This window comes from Cordyceps fumosorosea (genome assembly GCF_001636725.1).
Source record: "Cordyceps fumosorosea ARSEF 2679 chromosome Unknown scaffold_15, whole genome shotgun sequence".
Taxonomy (NCBI): Eukaryota; Fungi; Ascomycota; class Sordariomycetes; order Hypocreales; family Cordycipitaceae; genus Cordyceps; species Cordyceps fumosorosea.
The window spans coordinates 359,028-375,710 of NW_017387315.1; the positions used below are offsets into that span (position 1 = coordinate 359,028).

The 16,683-nt window shown below is 53.4% G+C and overlaps 5 protein-coding genes across 5 annotated transcripts; 2 read left to right on the forward strand and 3 right to left on the reverse strand.

The window, feature by feature from the left end:
* Positions 1-413: 413 nt before the first annotated feature.
* On the forward strand, positions 414-914 carry ISF_06047 (hypothetical protein; the record flags this gene model as incomplete). Its single annotated transcript, XM_018849651.1, has 2 exons — positions 414-518; positions 657-914. 2 exons carry the CDS (start codon positions 414-416, stop codon positions 912-914), a joined length of 363 nt encoding a protein of 120 aa, XP_018703149.1.
* A 5,366-nt stretch (positions 915-6,280) lies between these two features.
* Positions 6,281-7,390, forward strand: ISF_06048 (hypothetical protein; the record flags this gene model as incomplete). The annotated part of the gene is made up of 1 exon (XM_018849652.1): positions 6,281-7,390. One exon carries the CDS (start codon positions 6,281-6,283, stop codon positions 7,388-7,390), a length of 1,110 nt encoding a protein of 369 aa, XP_018703150.1.
* Positions 7,391-9,242: 1,852 nt separating this feature from the next.
* On the reverse strand, positions 9,243-11,444 carry ISF_06049 (hypothetical protein; the record flags this gene model as incomplete). Its single annotated transcript, XM_018849653.1, has 1 exon — positions 9,243-11,444. One exon carries the CDS (start codon positions 11,442-11,444, stop codon positions 9,243-9,245), a length of 2,202 nt encoding a protein of 733 aa, XP_018703151.1.
* Positions 11,445-13,202: 1,758 nt separating this feature from the next.
* Positions 13,203-14,111, reverse strand: ISF_06050 (hypothetical protein; the record flags this gene model as incomplete). Its single annotated transcript, XM_018849654.1, has 1 exon — positions 13,203-14,111. One exon carries the CDS (start codon positions 14,109-14,111, stop codon positions 13,203-13,205), a length of 909 nt encoding a protein of 302 aa, XP_018703152.1.
* A 354-nt stretch (positions 14,112-14,465) lies between these two features.
* ISF_06051 (hypothetical protein) lies at positions 14,466-15,666 on the reverse strand (the record flags this gene model as incomplete). Its single annotated transcript, XM_018849655.1, has 4 exons — positions 14,466-14,882; positions 14,953-15,124; positions 15,178-15,299; positions 15,352-15,666. The coding sequence occupies 4 exons, from the start codon at positions 15,664-15,666 to the stop codon at positions 14,466-14,468; spliced, it is 1,026 nt and encodes a 341-aa protein (XP_018703153.1).
* Between the last annotated feature and the right edge of the window lie 1,017 nt (positions 15,667-16,683).

The following is a 16,683-nucleotide window of genomic DNA, read 5'->3' on the forward strand; positions in this document are numbered from 1 at the left end:
TTCTCTCGAGTTCGGCGGACGCGACCAATGAGTGCGAGTCTTTTAGCGACAATCTTACAGCAGAAGCGATAAGTCGCCTACATAAATACCGCAGGGAGTCAGCATCCGGCATCTTTGGCAAGAGGCAGATGCGTTGTCACCGAGTCCAATGTTTCAGAACATGGCGAAGCTGAGAAGAACATTGATGCAAGACTGCATCGTGTTCAACTCGTCGGCCTCCTCCGTTTCGACCTCGGCTCGAACGTTTTGGTACAGAACGCGAACTGATAACCACGACACCAGCAATCAAGTTATAAAAGCAAGCTATGCAATACACTACAAAAGAGCTCTGCATCCAACTTGGTTCTTGAAATCAGAGATTTCCCTATTCTATACACTTGCTATATCGCACCGCCAGCGCATAATCCGCCAAGATGCCTTCCGGAATCATGTCCGTTATGAACAACACCTCCAAGATCTCGTACAACAAAGAGTCGGGCTATAAGTTCGAAGTGAACCCCCAGACCGTCGATTGGGGCGTCGACAGTCAGTACATGATTCCGATATCTGCCACCAAAGACGACACCTTGCCTTGGTACTCGACTTCGAACTTCGACGCACATAACATCGAAATCTGGATCGGGAGCAAGACCAGGTTCTTCCTCATCGAGTACTAGGGTCACTTCTACTACATTTACGACTCTGACGGAACTCAGGTGGAGAAGAAGATTGCACCGCTGAGTAATGGTGGACAATACATCCTGAGATTCGACGAGGAGGATACCCCGTATGACCATACGGATCCATCCCTCACCATCTACCATTACAAGGATACGGCAAAGTCGTCAACTGGCCTCATCTACTACACGATCATCCAGGAGTTAGCGACACATGCTGTCAACATTCTCTTGTCCATCGGACCGATTGCCAGATAGGCGGTCCGCGGAGGTGCTTGATCATGGCAATCTTAGAGTTGTTCCAAACATCTGTTCGCAGCCGTCGTGGATCTCTTCGAGGTCTTTTTCATAGTTTGAATCTAGCTTCATGTAATGGACTGTACCTATATGTTCATGAAAAACATGCTTCCATCGGACCGATAGTCATGCCTCGGCGGCACCCATGGGACTTCAGCATCCGAGTACACAGGATGGGAGCGGCTTGGCTGGTCGCTCAATGCATGGACAAGGCGGAGGAAGTGATCGGAGAAGATCGGAGAAGATCGAAACTCGACAAAGGCGTTTCCTGGAATGGATACGCGACGCTCGGCATCGTAACGTCCGGAGGGCACTGCAACCCAACGAGGTCGACTGTGTTGCAATGGTAAGGAGTCTGCGACAACTTAACCTAGAGACACACCCGGTCTGGTCCCCCACACAGAAGCTGCCTTCTCACTGAATGCTTACTGTGCAAATCGCTGCGTGCCGCGAAGTATCAAGCGCCTGGCTGCGTTGTCCGTTTGATCCGGCAATACTCGATAGAGCTAGCTAGCATACCATCTTGGAATGGCTGCAGCAGCTGAGACAAGGCGATCGCAGCGCTGCACGTCTACTGGAATGGCGAACCGAGAAATCGTCGCGTGTGTTTCGATCTCGTACAACTAAATTTACGATGGCGAAGAAAAGAGCTGATCGAAACACGCGCTCGGCCGAGAACTGTGCGGGGAGTGACACAGTGATACCAAGACTTGCATGTTGAGGAATGCCGAGATCAACGTTAGTAGTATCCTTTGAACCCAGCGGCTTGCGAGACAAGTAGTAGCAGAACGTACCATGGGAAAAAAAGGTGAACCAAGCCCCCAGCATCTCTCTAGACAGGATAATCGGAATCGAATTTTGGCCCCGCGTTCCTCAAAAAGCCCAAGAGCTAAATAAAGAAACGCGGGCAAGACCAAGTTGCGCATCGCACTCAAGTACTGTGTACAATCTCAGTGACGGCTTCCCAAAGAGACACCAGGTCTCGCCTCATCTTCCAGCCCGACCCTTGCCCCCCCGGAGGGGAGAAAGGAAAGGGAGTATCCATGAGACAGCCATGGGCTCTGCTATTTCTGATGCCGGTCACGAGCGTCAAGTGACGCCGAACCCTCGCGGGTCGACCCGTCCACCCGCAAACACAAACGGGCGACTGCGGTGGTGTTTGAGAGTACTCCGAATTTCTCGCATGCCAGGAAAATTTTGAGATTGAGGCAGTGAAGTCAAAATCTCTGTTTGGAAGCATGGAAGCGCAACATTGTCTAGAGAGAGCCGAGGGCTTGGTTGAAGAGAGAAGGGGGGAAAAAGGAAAAAAGAATGGGCGTTTGAGATTTCGATATTGGAGTCACAAATTTGGTGGGTCTCGGTAGAAAAGTGTGCGCCTGGTAGGCGAGGCAGCAACTCACTTGAGCGTACCCTGTAGGTGTTAGAGAAGAAGAGATGGACCAGACGAACCGCTGGTAGAGGCGAGTTAATTTTCGCTTTCTGGTCTTTTTAATCTGCACAACAATGCATTCGTAAAACAGCATTTATGTCAGGGCTCTCTCTTCCGTTCCCCATCGTCAATGCAGTATTCTAGAGGCGCTACACAGCCTAGGCTTTCACAACCTGCAGCAAAAGCAGACCGTTTTAAGGGCAAAGGCCCGAACAAGATGGAGCAAAGAACCAGACAAAGTACAAGACGATATTTCTCATTCATTTCAGGGAATGTATTTCAGTGTACCACCTAATCGTCATGACAGCTCTACCACACCCATCGGCAAAGACACAGACCTACATCTATGGACAACTTGTCTCAAAACAGAATCACATCGCAATCGGCAATATGCAAGGGGAAAAACCCAGCATAAAACCCCCGATATGCAATGCTGCATATGCAGCGCACAGCCATCCCCTAGAGCTGCAAGCTCTTTGTTGCCGGTATATAAAGTAGATATGGTCAGTCAGGCGCTGTTGCATCGGCGCTAGCATTGCGAGTGCGATGCCAACGCTCATGCTTGGCGAAGGAAAAAAAAAGGAAAAAAGAGGTCAAAAGAAATACCACCGTAGATCGTCCAAGGCCACCTCGCTCGGACGCACTTCGATTATTCTGTCCGTCCTCGGTCCGGAGTGACATGGGTAACTCGGGACGATTTGGCGCTCCTCCTCCCACAACCGCAGCAGCACAGCGGCCCAACTCGATGACTCAACCCTGCGATCTGCGAGAAAAACCCAACAAGTTTCGGATAGACAGTCTCGGCCCGGGTACCCAGCGACACGGTTCTTTCTGCTCTGTGCCCAATCTATCAGAAATTGGCAAATCGAGCAATTCAAGAGGGCGAATATGGATACTCTACGCAAGCACTTTCGCAGGCTGAGGGTGTAGTTACATCGGTGGTAGGGGATCGGAGACCACCGCGTTCTGTTCTTGATGATAGCTGCGTCGAGACGACTTCCGAAACAACCGTAAGCTAGCACATAGTTCCTAGTAGGCTGGGGAAAGAGACAAGATGGGGACCTGAAGCACACCAATGCGAGATATGAACGTTTTCTCAAAAATCTCGCCGAAGAGAGAGAGAGTCACAGGGTGGCGTGGTTTTGGTAGTAGTAGTGCTGGATCAGCGCTCGTCCGAGACCTGGGGGACGGCCAGGTCGGGCCAGAGCCTAGAGACAAGAGGCTGGCGGATGACGCAGGACCGGGCAAGGCCCGGCATTGGCTATCCCGTGCCGAATTGGACGGCCGAAAGGTAGAAGCCTTGGTATCGCGTATTCACATGTTTGCATGTCTGGGGGTTAGATTTCCCAAGAGTGATTCTCCAGTTCATGAAACAGTACCCCTAGGGGGGCCGGCGAGGGGGAATTGAAACTGAGCGGCTACGAAAAGCATGTAATTCGTCAATTCATTCTAATTGATTAAGAGATTTGACAGCCCGCCATGCCAAGGAGCCTCGTCATAGAGGGGACAACTCCAAAGCTGCTGCTTCATGTACAACTTGGTCAAAGCATGCATCCTAGTCAGACGCTGGGCTTACACAGGGGGGAATTCTTCCGGGGATCGGCATTGGGCAGTAAAAAGAGCGAAGAATTATATGAAAGAATGCAGACAAATGAGAAAACTGCGGTGTGCTTATGCAGTGTGCTCTCGTATAAGCTGGGGCTCATTTGCAAGGTTCGCGGGTTGCTAGGTTACTCGAGCGAGGCACGTACATGCGAAGAAAAAATGATAAAAGGGAAGATATTTATGAAAGAGAAGAGACGCACAGCCAATGTGGTACTGTGATACACCCTAATTCGAGGGAAAAAAAAAATCTAGATACCAACCATGCCAGAATAACTCCAGAATAATATGACAATGCACGACGAACACGCCTCGCAAGACACGGCTGCCATTGCAACATGACGCATGGCCAGCGTCCCAAAATATGTACGTCGTTCGTGTCTGACATTGAACCGTGGGTCGAAAAATCTTCCAGCCTGGATGATTTGTCACTTTATAACCTGTCAAGCCTCTCGGCCTGTCCGACACGACTCTTTCTTACACGCTCTCTGCCTTTGTTGCCGCAGATACAGCGAGATTGCCAAGTTTGTAGGGCATGGAAGAAGATTGTTCTTCTGCGGTACCGAGATGAATTTGCGTTCCCATTGCGAATTCCGGATACGGGGATATCGCATTTCTTTTTTCTATAATACTGCAGAATACCGAAGGGCGTACCAGGTCAATAGCGTGGTGGGAAAAGACCCCTCCCTTGGCTCCCTTTGCGTGACGAGCAACTGCAACTGCCAACCTTCGGGTGCAACGAGTGGTGTAACGTGCTGAATAGATAAAAGGGAGAGTAGTTATTAGGGAATAATTCGACTAGATAAAAGAAAAAAGGTGCTATCTAATGCATGATTAAACTCTGTGACCTTCGCAGGCTGCTATGTAGCTCGCCCTGCAGCTCCCGATGCTCATACCCCCCTCCTCTCCCCGCCTACATACTTGCTTTTTAGGTCGCCCTGTATTTTGCTTTTTCGTCCTGTCCCGAAAATGCGGCGCCTGTTCTGGTGACTCTGCAATCCATTTCTTTTTCTTTGGCTTGCTGTACCCATCCCCATCCATAGCTGTGATTCCCCTCGTGTACGGAGTATCCCCCCATTGCCCCCTTGGGAAGCGGTGCTGCGACTTTCCCTTGCGATGCGCCAATGCAACCAAACCAACCAAAAAGGGCGGCCCGTCCAGCACACGAGTCGACCATCGGCCAATGTAGAGTGGTAAATGGCGTGGTCGAGAGGGGCACAGAAAAGAATGGGCAACAGCCAGAATCGAAAAGGGAAGAAGAGAAAATTCCTCTTTGCCATCCCTTCCTTGGCTAGCAGTGGTCACACCCTCGGAAGCTGCCTCCCATCTGTCGGCGCACTCGTATTCAGGCACAAGAACTTGTGACTGGATCACAGGTTACTCAGGCACAAACTCGTCAGAATGTGCCTTGCATAGTCTATGCTGTCATGCACCTCACCTGGTTGCTTGCCTCAGCCGAGTTGGACGACGGCATCAGGCAGAGAGAGTGGCTTACAGCAAGCCGCTCCTCGTCACGATGGGCCACGCCGCACACTACGCGGTGGCAAAAAAAAGAAAAAGCCACCAGGCTGGGTAGAATACCAGTCCCATGGGATTCTTGCAGTCACAGATCGATGTATGTATCCTAACTATTTCCTAGTTTGAACGCCCGGTGGTGATCGGCGACTACGCCAGCCAGCGAACGACAACGACTTACAAGACATCCTCTCCCCGCCGAGACTGCAACATTGACTTTATTAGCAGCAGCCAGTCCAAATCGGTTCATTGAGAGCAAGACGGAGAGTAGAGATGCAGCTATGTATGCATGTATGTATACAGCTGGGCTCTGCTCCCCACCACCCCGACCGACATAGGAATGCCATTGTCTCTTCCCTAGGGGGGGTGGGAATGCGACGAGTCGCCTCAGCTTCACACTCCTCGGCTCCCCACACCCTCCCGCAGCATGTATGCGCCCCACGAGAGCGACTTTGTCTTACATGGAGTTAGGGTTCCTTCTTGGGCTCTTGTGTTTTCTCGATCGGGCGGGTTTATGGTGGTGCTGGGAGGGAGCCTGCTCTTGCTATAACATGCCCTCTGTTCCACGCCTCGTCCTCACATACGCCCTTCACTTACACTGCCTCATGCTGCTCCCAACAACTTCCCTCTCTGCATCATGAGAATTCATCTTCATAATCGACTCATAGCAAGAATCTAACAACACAGCAGCAATAATACAAAAACAAAATCAACGAACCACTCGCTCCGGTTGGCCAGACCAAACACCACCGCACCAACAACCACCACCACTATGCATATCATGGACCGCCGCAGCAAAATGGCCGAGATCAAGCTCGTGTCCAAGTACTACCCGGTGGCCAACTACTCCTACCCCTCGCCCACCAGCCCGACCAGCAGCCACCTCGACCGATGCTCAGTCGGCTCCGAGGCCTCCACGCCAGGCCTCATCGACGACAGGACCGACTCCGAGGTATCGCAGGAGGATGACTACCAGCACGGTTCACACGCCACCGAGCTGTGGGATAACTTCTGGCAGGCCGGAGGTGAATGGCGCCTCGAAATCGAAGAGCACCGGACACTTCGTCAGCACAAGTCGAACAAGCCAGTCGAGATCTCATGGCCGCTCCCTGACCGCAGGACCAACAACACCACGATCAACATGCGGAAAGCATCCCCCACATACTCTGCCTTTCCCAGCCTCAAGCCCCTTCCTCCGATGCCCAGTATTGTGCCAGCACCGCTATCCCCAATATCACCTGCCGCAGTCAGCCCTTGCGCTCCCCCGCCGCGACCGCGCCGTCCCGAGGCGCTCCTCACCCCGTGCCTCAAGCAACCTGGCCAGAACACGGCCACCTGGATCTCGGCTGCCCCCGCAATGCCAGCACTGGGCACGGATAACCGCCCCAAGACCTCCTCCGGCACAACCAATCGTCCCAAGAAGTCCATGGACAGCGGTCACGTCCGGAGCCGCAGCAATGTCGGCATCCACAGCGTCGTGCCGCGGCGCTCCCTGGAAGACATAACCAAAGCCCCCTCCACCACCCACGAACAACCACCACATGTACCGCGCCACTACAAGTCCACCACGTATCTCGGAGCCGCCCGCCAGCTGCAGCGCCAGCAGCAACTTCAACAGCAGCAGCAGCAGTGGCAGCAGCCGGAGCCGCAGTCCGTGTTCGAGGACGATTCGGACTGCGAGGAGTCGGCGGGCATCTCGTTCTTCCGCTTCCACAAGCGTGCCGCCAGCGAAAAGTCGCCCACCACGACGGTGGCACAGGACAGCACGTCGCTGCGCAAGGGCCGCAACCGCGCCGACACTATCCCGGCCCCGACGACAAAGTCGCCGGCTCCGGAGCGCGAGCGCAAGGTGGACGTGTTTGGTCGCATGCTCGGTCGCCGCAGCCGATGAAGAGGGCTCTTCAACGAGCAAGGACTTTGTGTTATCATGTACACCAACCGAAAAAAAACAAAAAACGGAAACAACAGCAACGACACCCGCATTTATTTGCGTCATTCTTTATTATTAACGACATTCATTCTTTAACGACTTGGGAAGACTTTGGGCATTATTAGGCGCCGAATTTTGATTTTTTATTTAGGCCGCGCTGCAGCTTCTGCAGGCAGGTCAATGTATCTTTATGATGGGACGAAGCAGAAAACCGACTTGCACGAGATCTCGTGTACAAAACACCTCCGGCTACCGACTTGAGCCTTTTCCTTACTCACAAACTGTCGATGAATACCTCTTACACTCGTTCATATTAAGTCTTTAATCTGAATATTATTTCTCTCTCTTCATGAAAATCTCAACTGCATTTCTGAATCACTGCCAACTTCTAGGAATGACAACGCACCAAAGAGCGTACGAGGTGTTGGTTGACCCCACCACTTACGCGTCCTCCTGTCAGTAAAGAGCAGCCAGCAACTGTCCAGAGAAAAAGTAGGTAAGAAAAATCAGGGGCTGCTAAAAAAACAACAACATGCGTCCGTTGCGAGCCAGGAATGGCGGGCCGCATTCCAGTTCGTGGGTGGTCTCTACGACGACCGTCATGGGAAGCTCGAGGGTGTGTAGTGATTAGAAAGAAAGGTTAAAAAAGACAAGCTCATTCTGCCTTGGTGGCAAGGAATAATAAATGACAGCATGATATTGTCAGAAATAGAATCAAGTTTGCTTGATGATGGCCCCAGTCCTTGCCGCTGACCGGCTCCCTGGGAGTTGGTGCTCTGACATGACTCTGAACGAACTGAACGGTTTATCGTTTACATTACAATGATTAATCAGCTGAAAGCGACCAACAACCACGCAGCCAGCCAGTCCTTCCTCCTAGGTTTTTGTTTCTTTAGGAGCAATGAGAACCACTTACGAATTACGCCAATATGCGTGATAAATTAGACCACCGCCTCGCGCAACATGGCGTTCGTCGGCGCCATTTCTTCAGCTGGGCAGGCAGGTATGCTTGAGAGCGAAGCGGTCGTCCGATGTGGCTCCGCAGGCTTCCTCTGAGCATCCGTATGGCCAGCTGCTCTGTCTACTGCGATTTTCAGCAGAGCAGGTCTCTTTTCTCCTTCCTCTGCCAGCCACCACCGGCGTGGCGCCTCTCACGTATTTAGCATTCCAGTCGGAAGCTTTTCGCCATGGTACTTTTCCGCCCAGCTTGGCTAGCATGGGCCGAGCTGGAAATCTTGAAGCAAACATCGGGAAATGTAATCGAATGGGTTTTCTTGAAAAGGAGAAAGGGCAAACCGCAAACTCAATCCACACCATGACAGAGACACCCAACCATTGGTAGTGGCCCGTCTTGGTTGACAAATACCTAAAACAGCCCAAGAAACTCCGTCTATCCCAACAAAACATCAACTACCGAGTACAAGAGCCGCTGGAAGGCAGCAAACCAAAACAAAAATTGTATACAGACCATTTCAAAAGCAAAACTCCACTCTCAAAAGACTCCCGATGATTCCCAATTATGTGCGTGCTAGCCTCCTGCTTTCCCACCATGTCCACCTATTTTCGCATCGAACATGTACAAGTTCATCGTATCATAACAATACTCTTGATATCGTCATCGTTCTCGAATTTACATCGTCAGTGTCAATAAACGTACAAGCCATGCTGGCTGCTGCTGTCGTATATCCGTTTCGTCATCGTCGTTGAGCAGCATTTCGTCATCGTAGCAGATACTCGTTTCCGGTACCTGCGTCATATGTGCATCGTATATAGTCGTCTTGCATCGCCTCCAACTCACGACTTCTCAAGCCACCTACACCATGGCCTCGATAGTTCGAATCTTTGGCTTCTCCGTGTAGCGCTGCATGCGCCTGACGCTCACACGATGCTCATCACGCCCCGCGACCACGCCGTAGAACCACACCGTTTCCTCGCGAGGATCGCGGCCGACCCCGAGGCGACCCTCCAAGTCCTGACGAGACCGGACGGAGCGGAACGCACTGTCCTGAGTGAGCTCCTTGGCGGAACACAGGCTCATGATGGCGGCGATCGACGTCACCGGGCGGGGTAGCTCGAACTGTCCGCGGCGGGGGATGGCCAGAGACAGGCACCCCACGTAGAGGAGCAGGAATGCAACCAGCACGCCAAACACTGGCATGCTGGGATACATCCTGACCTGCCCGTCTTCCCGCGCGAGCGCCATAAAGACCCCGCCGCCCAGCACCGGGATGGCCACGAGGGCCTGCGCCATGATGGACAGCAGCGCGACTCTCCAGTGGCCGTTGCGCGCTGCCCGCCACGTCACCTGAAGGGGCAGGCAGGCTGCGTAGTCGGCCAGAATGGACTTTGACGCGGTCGCGCCCTCCAGCTGGCCCAGGTCCGCCCACGGCTGGAGCCGTCTAAAGGCCATGTCGATTGGTTGGAAAAGCATCCAGAATACCATGCCAATCAGCGACGGCACAAAGGCATTTAAGAAGTTGGCCGCAGAAAAGGCATTGTTTCCCGGTCTAGCCGCCAGGAGGGGGCGGAAGCCATCGTCGATTCGGGTTTGGGGAAGAAATGATACTACCAGCAGGGCGACCACGAGAAGAGCACAAACGACCGTATACATGATCAGTGGCACAGACCGGATGCAGAATGGAAGATGGCGCTCGTAGACGCGTCGCCAGTTTCTAGGTGCCGCAGTCGCCTCAGAGTCCATGGATACCTTTGGGGCGCTGTCTCGACGCATGCCTGCGACAACCCTGGCGTCGTTGCCTCTTGCTCCTACGGCGCCGATAGAGTACCAGATACCCCCCGTAATCATGTCGCTAGATCTCCAGTACCCTAGTCTGTCAAACCATCTATCCCGAAGGTCGGTCTTGAAGTCGGCTCGCGAGCCCGAAAGGGTTTGTGGGTCAAAGCTGGCGATGGCGTTGCTGCGGTTAAGAAGTGGTAGGAGATCTCCGATGGATCGAACATCCCACGAGAATCCCGTCCACTTACCGAACCAAAACACCATGTTCAAGGCTGTGGAAATCACCAACAGACCGTACAAGGCGACAAGTGCCCAGACAACAATGGGAACAGGGGACCAAACCCAACTGTGATTCTCATAAATGCAAGTAAAGGATGCGCTCAGAAGCGGGACTGTAAAGAGCGCAAGCCAGGTCGCCAAGTCGAACAGCATGATTTGCCAAGGCCCGACCAGCTGAGGGTAGAGCAAAGACTTGGCATACAGCTCGGCAAACAGCGCCAAGTATCGTTGTTGCGGATCCTCGTCGGCGAGGGAGACGAAGGGGAGAACTCGAAGCGCAGTGTTGAGAATGCTCTGGGCGTAGATGAGGATAACAGCTCCAAGAAGCTGAGGGAGGATGCGGAAAACAAAAAACTGAGCCGTGTATAGACTTCCAGGGTACGGCGTCAACCCATCGTGTTGCGCCGAGTATTGTACACAAAATATCAACGCTGCCATCATGCATAAGCTCAGGGTCATTAAAATCATCATTGAAAATGGCCGCAATATAGACGGCTTATAGGCGAGAGGTGGATAGGTGCGGCCGTGAGGGTCGAGACTTTGTCGCATATCTTCGGTGACGGCAACCCAGTGTGCGCTTGAAGGGTCCTTGAGGCCCCAAGAATCTCCGATTGGAATGGATATAACGGGAGAGTCATTACCCTGCTGCACGGGGGCAGGCACAGGTAAGTGAGCATCTGGGCGTGGGGAGAGTCGCCGCAGAGGAGCAGCTTCCTCGGAAGCAGGCTCTGGAGCGGTGGCTGGCAAGTTGCGGGATGGAACCTCGCCAACGGTATTTGTGCGGCGTAGGTGCTTGTAATACTCTGAAGCAGATTGTGGCGAGAAGTGAGGTTGTGCCTGGGGGTCGCTGCGATCCCGCGTCAAGGCTGTCAAGGCGTACTGGATGTATGGCGTGTCGTCCACGCCAGGCGTCACTTTGCCCGCGGCGAGGGTCAGCTCGTCCTTGAGGTCAGCCATCGGCGCTGGCCCTCGCATTGCGGCAGACATAGGCAGCTGCATTTCGTCGAATCTCACGTGGGGTGAAGCTCTCCCCGGCTGCGTCGCGCGACGTGAGAGAAGGCGCGTGAATATCTGGCTGCGGTCGGGGCCGTACAGCTCAGGAGATGAGGAGAGAGTGGAGGGGGGCGGAATGTTGCGGCGACTCAAGGTCGGTTGCGGCGACAAGGAATGCGGAGAGCGTGTGTTTGGTGAGTTATGACTTTGATCCAAGCGATCGTGCATAGTCGAATCGGAGTCCCGTCTTAGGTGGCTCAAGCTATCGTCGTCGGGCACCTGCGATGACCAAGGACCTAACACACACAACCTCAATCAGCACTCAGCTGCCTCCGTCGAACGGATGATGAAATGTGAAGCCAAGAATGAGGAAGGGCTCACATACGAGGAGCTGCGACGTTGTCAGCAGAGTTATTGAAGATATTCATGGCGGTAGAGATGCATTCCACTGCAGGCGCGCCTCCACTTGGACGGACGAACCAATTACTGGCAAAGGAGTATATGCAGGAAGAGCATGCAGGGCAACATCATGCATGCAGCAGCGCAGCTGGACTGATCTATCAACATTTTTTTAACCAAGAGGTTGGGTAGCTGGACAAAGAGCACTCTCTTCCTTGCTTTTGCCCTGACAAGAAGGCTGGAAGGGTGAAGCCAGCCACCAGACGGCCCCACCCGGGACCGGGGATCTCGGGCGGATCTGACAAGGGTGAAGGGGGAGTGGGTATCGGGATTGTTGCGGACAAGAATAGAACGAATTTTGACTCACGATGGAAACCGCTCCGAGGAATGATGGGTTATGAATGAGAGAACGAAAAACTATCGTGAAAGACGCAAACGACATTTACTATGGTGGTGTTGGGCAGCATGTACCGGGTGCCAGCTGCGAAGCGGTCAGGCTCGCCCGTTTGCCAGCTGGCAAGGCGAAACGGTAGACACGCTAGTCCCGATTGGGCAAATATTGGTGGCGGGTGGTAACCGAGGCTGAGCTCCCATCCCCTTGTGGCTGGTGGCTGGGAAGTTCGTGTTAGAGGTAGCGACAGGGCTCCCCTGTTCGGTGAGAAAACGAGAAAAACTCGAACGTTGGAGACGAGCAAGAAGAAGGAAAAATATTATTAATGTAGAGGCTGGTCCGTCTGATTTCTCTCCTTTTGTTACCAAGTTTGGCCCCCTTGTCTGTTTGCTCGCGAGCTTAGTGCTGAAACCAACTCTAACTTGATGCGCCGAGCGCTGCGACGGCGCTTTGGGTGCCTAACCAACTTAGAGGTGGCAATCCGGCGAGAAAATTCAACCTTGCTTTTGAGGGTTGAAACGAGACTTCCATACATTCTTACGGCGATACAAGACACGGAATCACTACGAGAAGATGCGTCACTACTAGCGCTAATAAGGCAAGGGGTTGGTTACCGCGCATGCACGGAGTAGTCTGAGAAGAGAAAGAGGGGGATTGAAAAGAAAAAGACAAGATTTTTAAGGTAGGCCCCAGAAGCCATAGGATATCTTGTTCGTTACGATACAACCAATTTGGTCTGGAATATAGATTCCTCAACTGCGACCCGCAATGTTCAGTTCAACGGGAACGTCTTTTACCACTCACTTCAAGATGCTGCGACTGCGACCCAAGTTGATCAAAGTCGTGAAGTCGGTATTTTCTAAACTCAAAAGGCTGAATAATAACCTGAAGAAAGTTGTCCTTGTGAAACAGCTTTCCCAGCCAAGCCGTCTCGGACCAGCCACCGTTTGTGAGCACGCCTGCCGCTCTCGGGCCTAAATCCTCACCAGCAAATTCTCCTCCCTAAACTCCTTGCTCGTGACACGCCACTTGTTCGACGTTATCAGCTGCAGTTCTCTCTTCCTGCTGCTGTACGCGCAGTAGCAGAGGTCCTTGCGAGCTGGCCTGAACGTGCACACGCACGACCTTGGCAACACGTGCCTCACCCTCTCCAGCAGGATGTAATCTCGGTCGACCATCTCGCCAAGCTCGCTGTCCGCATCGCCGCCGGAAGCATCGTCATCTCCGGCTGACGCCTGCGGCCAGGTGAGCAGCACCTCGTTCCACGCCACGCCCTTGGTGTCGCTGGTGATGGCGGACAGCAGATCGTAGACCTGTCCCAGCCGGACGCCGCCCGCCACCGTCACGGCCTCGACCTCGGCGTCCGGCTCGCGGCGGTAGCGCAGCTCGTGGACGGGCGGGTGATACATCTGCATGTTTCGCCAGCTCGCGCCGACGCGGGCGTACGCGGTGTGCACGACCCTCCCGGGGCCGGTGGCCGCGATGGGCAGATCGATCAGCGAACGCCGCTGGGAGTGGTAGGAACCGGTGAGCCACAGTCCGATCTCCAGCTGTGCCTCCCCGACGTTGAGAATTTTGCCAAAGTGATCGAGTAGCAGTGGATTGAGTTGTCTGGGACCAAGCTGCTTGCTGAGGGATTGCGGGACGCCGTCCAGCCGGGGCTGCAAAAGTCTCCGGGCAATTGCCCTCCAACCCTGACATACGCGTTGGAACTTGAAAAGTAATGTAGTTTCTGGAATCTCGTGAAGTATCGTCTCGGTGAGATTTTCGATCGCAAACACCTTGGCCCCAGCCGCAGAGGGGGTGCAGCGAACAGCCGGCGCAGCCTCAGCCTCTCGCTCTTCCGTACCTCGACAGCGACTTGCTCTCTTGGTTTTGGGCATTTCAAGTGTCGACTTGGGCTTGAGACTGCATGTGGAGGAAACTGGAAGTTTGATTCACTTCACCAGCAAGAAGGTCTTTATAAGACCCTCGCAGCGGCGATGAGTCACAGCGGATGAGAGTCAGCCTGATTTGCAACGGCCAGCGCTGCACTGACTATTAATAGATAGCAATGTAATTCATATAGTACCAACAGTCTACGGTATTCTTTTGCCCCCTTTCACTCGCACCAAAGTTCAATTTTGGTCGCCGGTGATGTCAGTCAAGCCTCCCCCATACGAAGTTGCCAGCCCACACCCGAAAGGCAAACACAAGGGTTGAAAATATACAATCCGCTCCTCTCAAAAGAAAACACCCTAGTTAGACGTGGTAGCGTTGCCTCCGTAGACGGCGTTGTTGCCCGGAAGCTTCCGGAGGCGGCCGTTCAGACCAACGTCTTCCGTGGGGGGGTCTCTCTCGGGCTTCTGGAACGACGTCTTTCCGGCGCCGTTGGGGCCTACATACAGACTGCAGTCCGGGCTGTTGGTACCCTGCTTGCCGGTACAGGTCTTCATGGCGCGTTCGAGCCTGTCCTGGTCCTCCCAGCCCTGCAGGTAATCCGCGTGGAGGCCGTAGCCGGTTGTGTCGCCGTTGGCGTAGACCCAGCGGCGGAAGGCGCTGCCCTGGATCTGGCGCGTGTTGTAGTAGAACTCAGTAAAGACGGAGACTATGGCGACGGGATGGGATTCAGGGCAGACACCGCCGTTGTAGTCACCAATGCTGGGGAAGGACACCTGTGTCTGTGTTAGCGGCGCAAGCTTCGTCCAACGCTCTCGTCAATCCCTCGAATTTCCCAGTACTTACGTGGCTCTTGTGATCAGGGGAGTCAAGGTTATTTCCATCCCAGCAGGAGGGGAAGAAGACTTGCGCCCGCATCTCGTTGCAGAGCTTCTGCGGGAGCTCAACGTAGTCTTTGCCAGGGTCAAGGCAGACGTGGCTCACGGCACGGTTGGTATAGTCACTGTGATCGTACGTTCTATCACATCGTTAGTTTTGATTAACTTCAGCCCCAGCGACTTTTGTACTCACCTTCTCAGCGTGTCGCCCGAGAGCATGCGAAGGCCCTCTGGCGGTGCAATGGCGCCCGGGGTGCCTCTGCAGTTTCTGCGGCCCGGCTGATAGTCACAAGTACGATCAATGTAATACGCAGCCTTTCCAATAGAGTCAGTACACCGTCCACAGAGATCGGAAATCGACACTCACAATTCCGAGTAGCTTGATCAGCTCGAAGCTGTCGTCGTGGTGCTGGTGGTACAGCTGCGGCTGCCAGTAGTTGCTCTTGTCCAAAGCCTTGTCGCAAGTAGTATTGTGTGCATTTCGTGCGTCCTCGTTGGACATTGACATGTAGTAGCCGGTGCCCCCGACGACGGCGTGGACATGGCTACTCAGTTCGCCTGGTTGGATGATTGGATCGGTGCGCTGCACCGTCAATTGCTTGCAGTGCACGATGAAGAGCCCGCCCTGGGCAGCAGCCAGAGTCGCAGCGAAGGGCAGAGTCATAAGATGTTTTGCAATCATTTTGAAGCGTCTTGATCTGGGCAGTGAAGAGTTGTGCTCAAGTGTTGGCGTATTTCTTGTTGAGAGGCTAAGAAACTTCGACTCTCGTTTGCAGTGAGTGTTTGATCCAAACGGCGACATCAGCACCAAGCACAGGATCATACTAGCACCATTATATATACTTTTATGGTTCAAGAACAACTCAACTAGGCTCTCCAGTGGCTTCCTAGGATTCTGTACGTTGCAACGGCGGAGTAGCCTGGATTGTTGAAAGCTTCGGAACCCGCCGTGAGGAATGGACCCGCGTGGGTTGTGACAACGTCCATGTTCGTCTCTTGCCTTCAATAACTGACAGCCTTACTCCAGGGAGAGTATTGTCCGGATCCTTTGACAAGATCGATGAGTTCGTGACCCAAAACGGTCGGCCACGCCGAGGCTGACTAGCGGACGTTGCTTCAACCGCCCGCAGGAGGTCGTTCGTCTCGGCCTTTGTGACATCTGACTAGTCGAAGGATGTTATATCTTAAAAAAAAGAAAAGAAAAGTCACCGTTTGACCAGCAGGGTTGTCATAATTCCGCCCCTCCTCTATACCGGTCCACATGCCATGTTACTGAAAAGACTCCTTGCACGTTTGGCCGCTCTGGTTGGATGATGAAGGAGAACAACTACACTCTAGTCATCATTTATTTCCGACTAGTTGTTGATCCGGTCGCGTGCCGGGCCAAAGTATAACGGGAAACAAGGCTTGGCTTGCCGCCAGACGAAATGCGGCCGTCCCTGGCCTCCCTTGGCAAGTAGCCTTGAACTTTAATTCTAACTAGGTAGGTGCTTGGGCCTCATGGCGGCAGAGAAGTCCACTATCATTTTTATCAATATTCCGAGGACTTTTGATCAAATAGAGTTCCCAGCGGGGCGATGTTCGTGGGATGCGGAAGTCTCGGGCGGATGGCCACATCTGTCCCCCATCATATACTAACTTCTGGGCTTCCATTCGTCGAATTCGTAGCGTTGAGGCTTGCTTCCTTGATCCTTTGAGG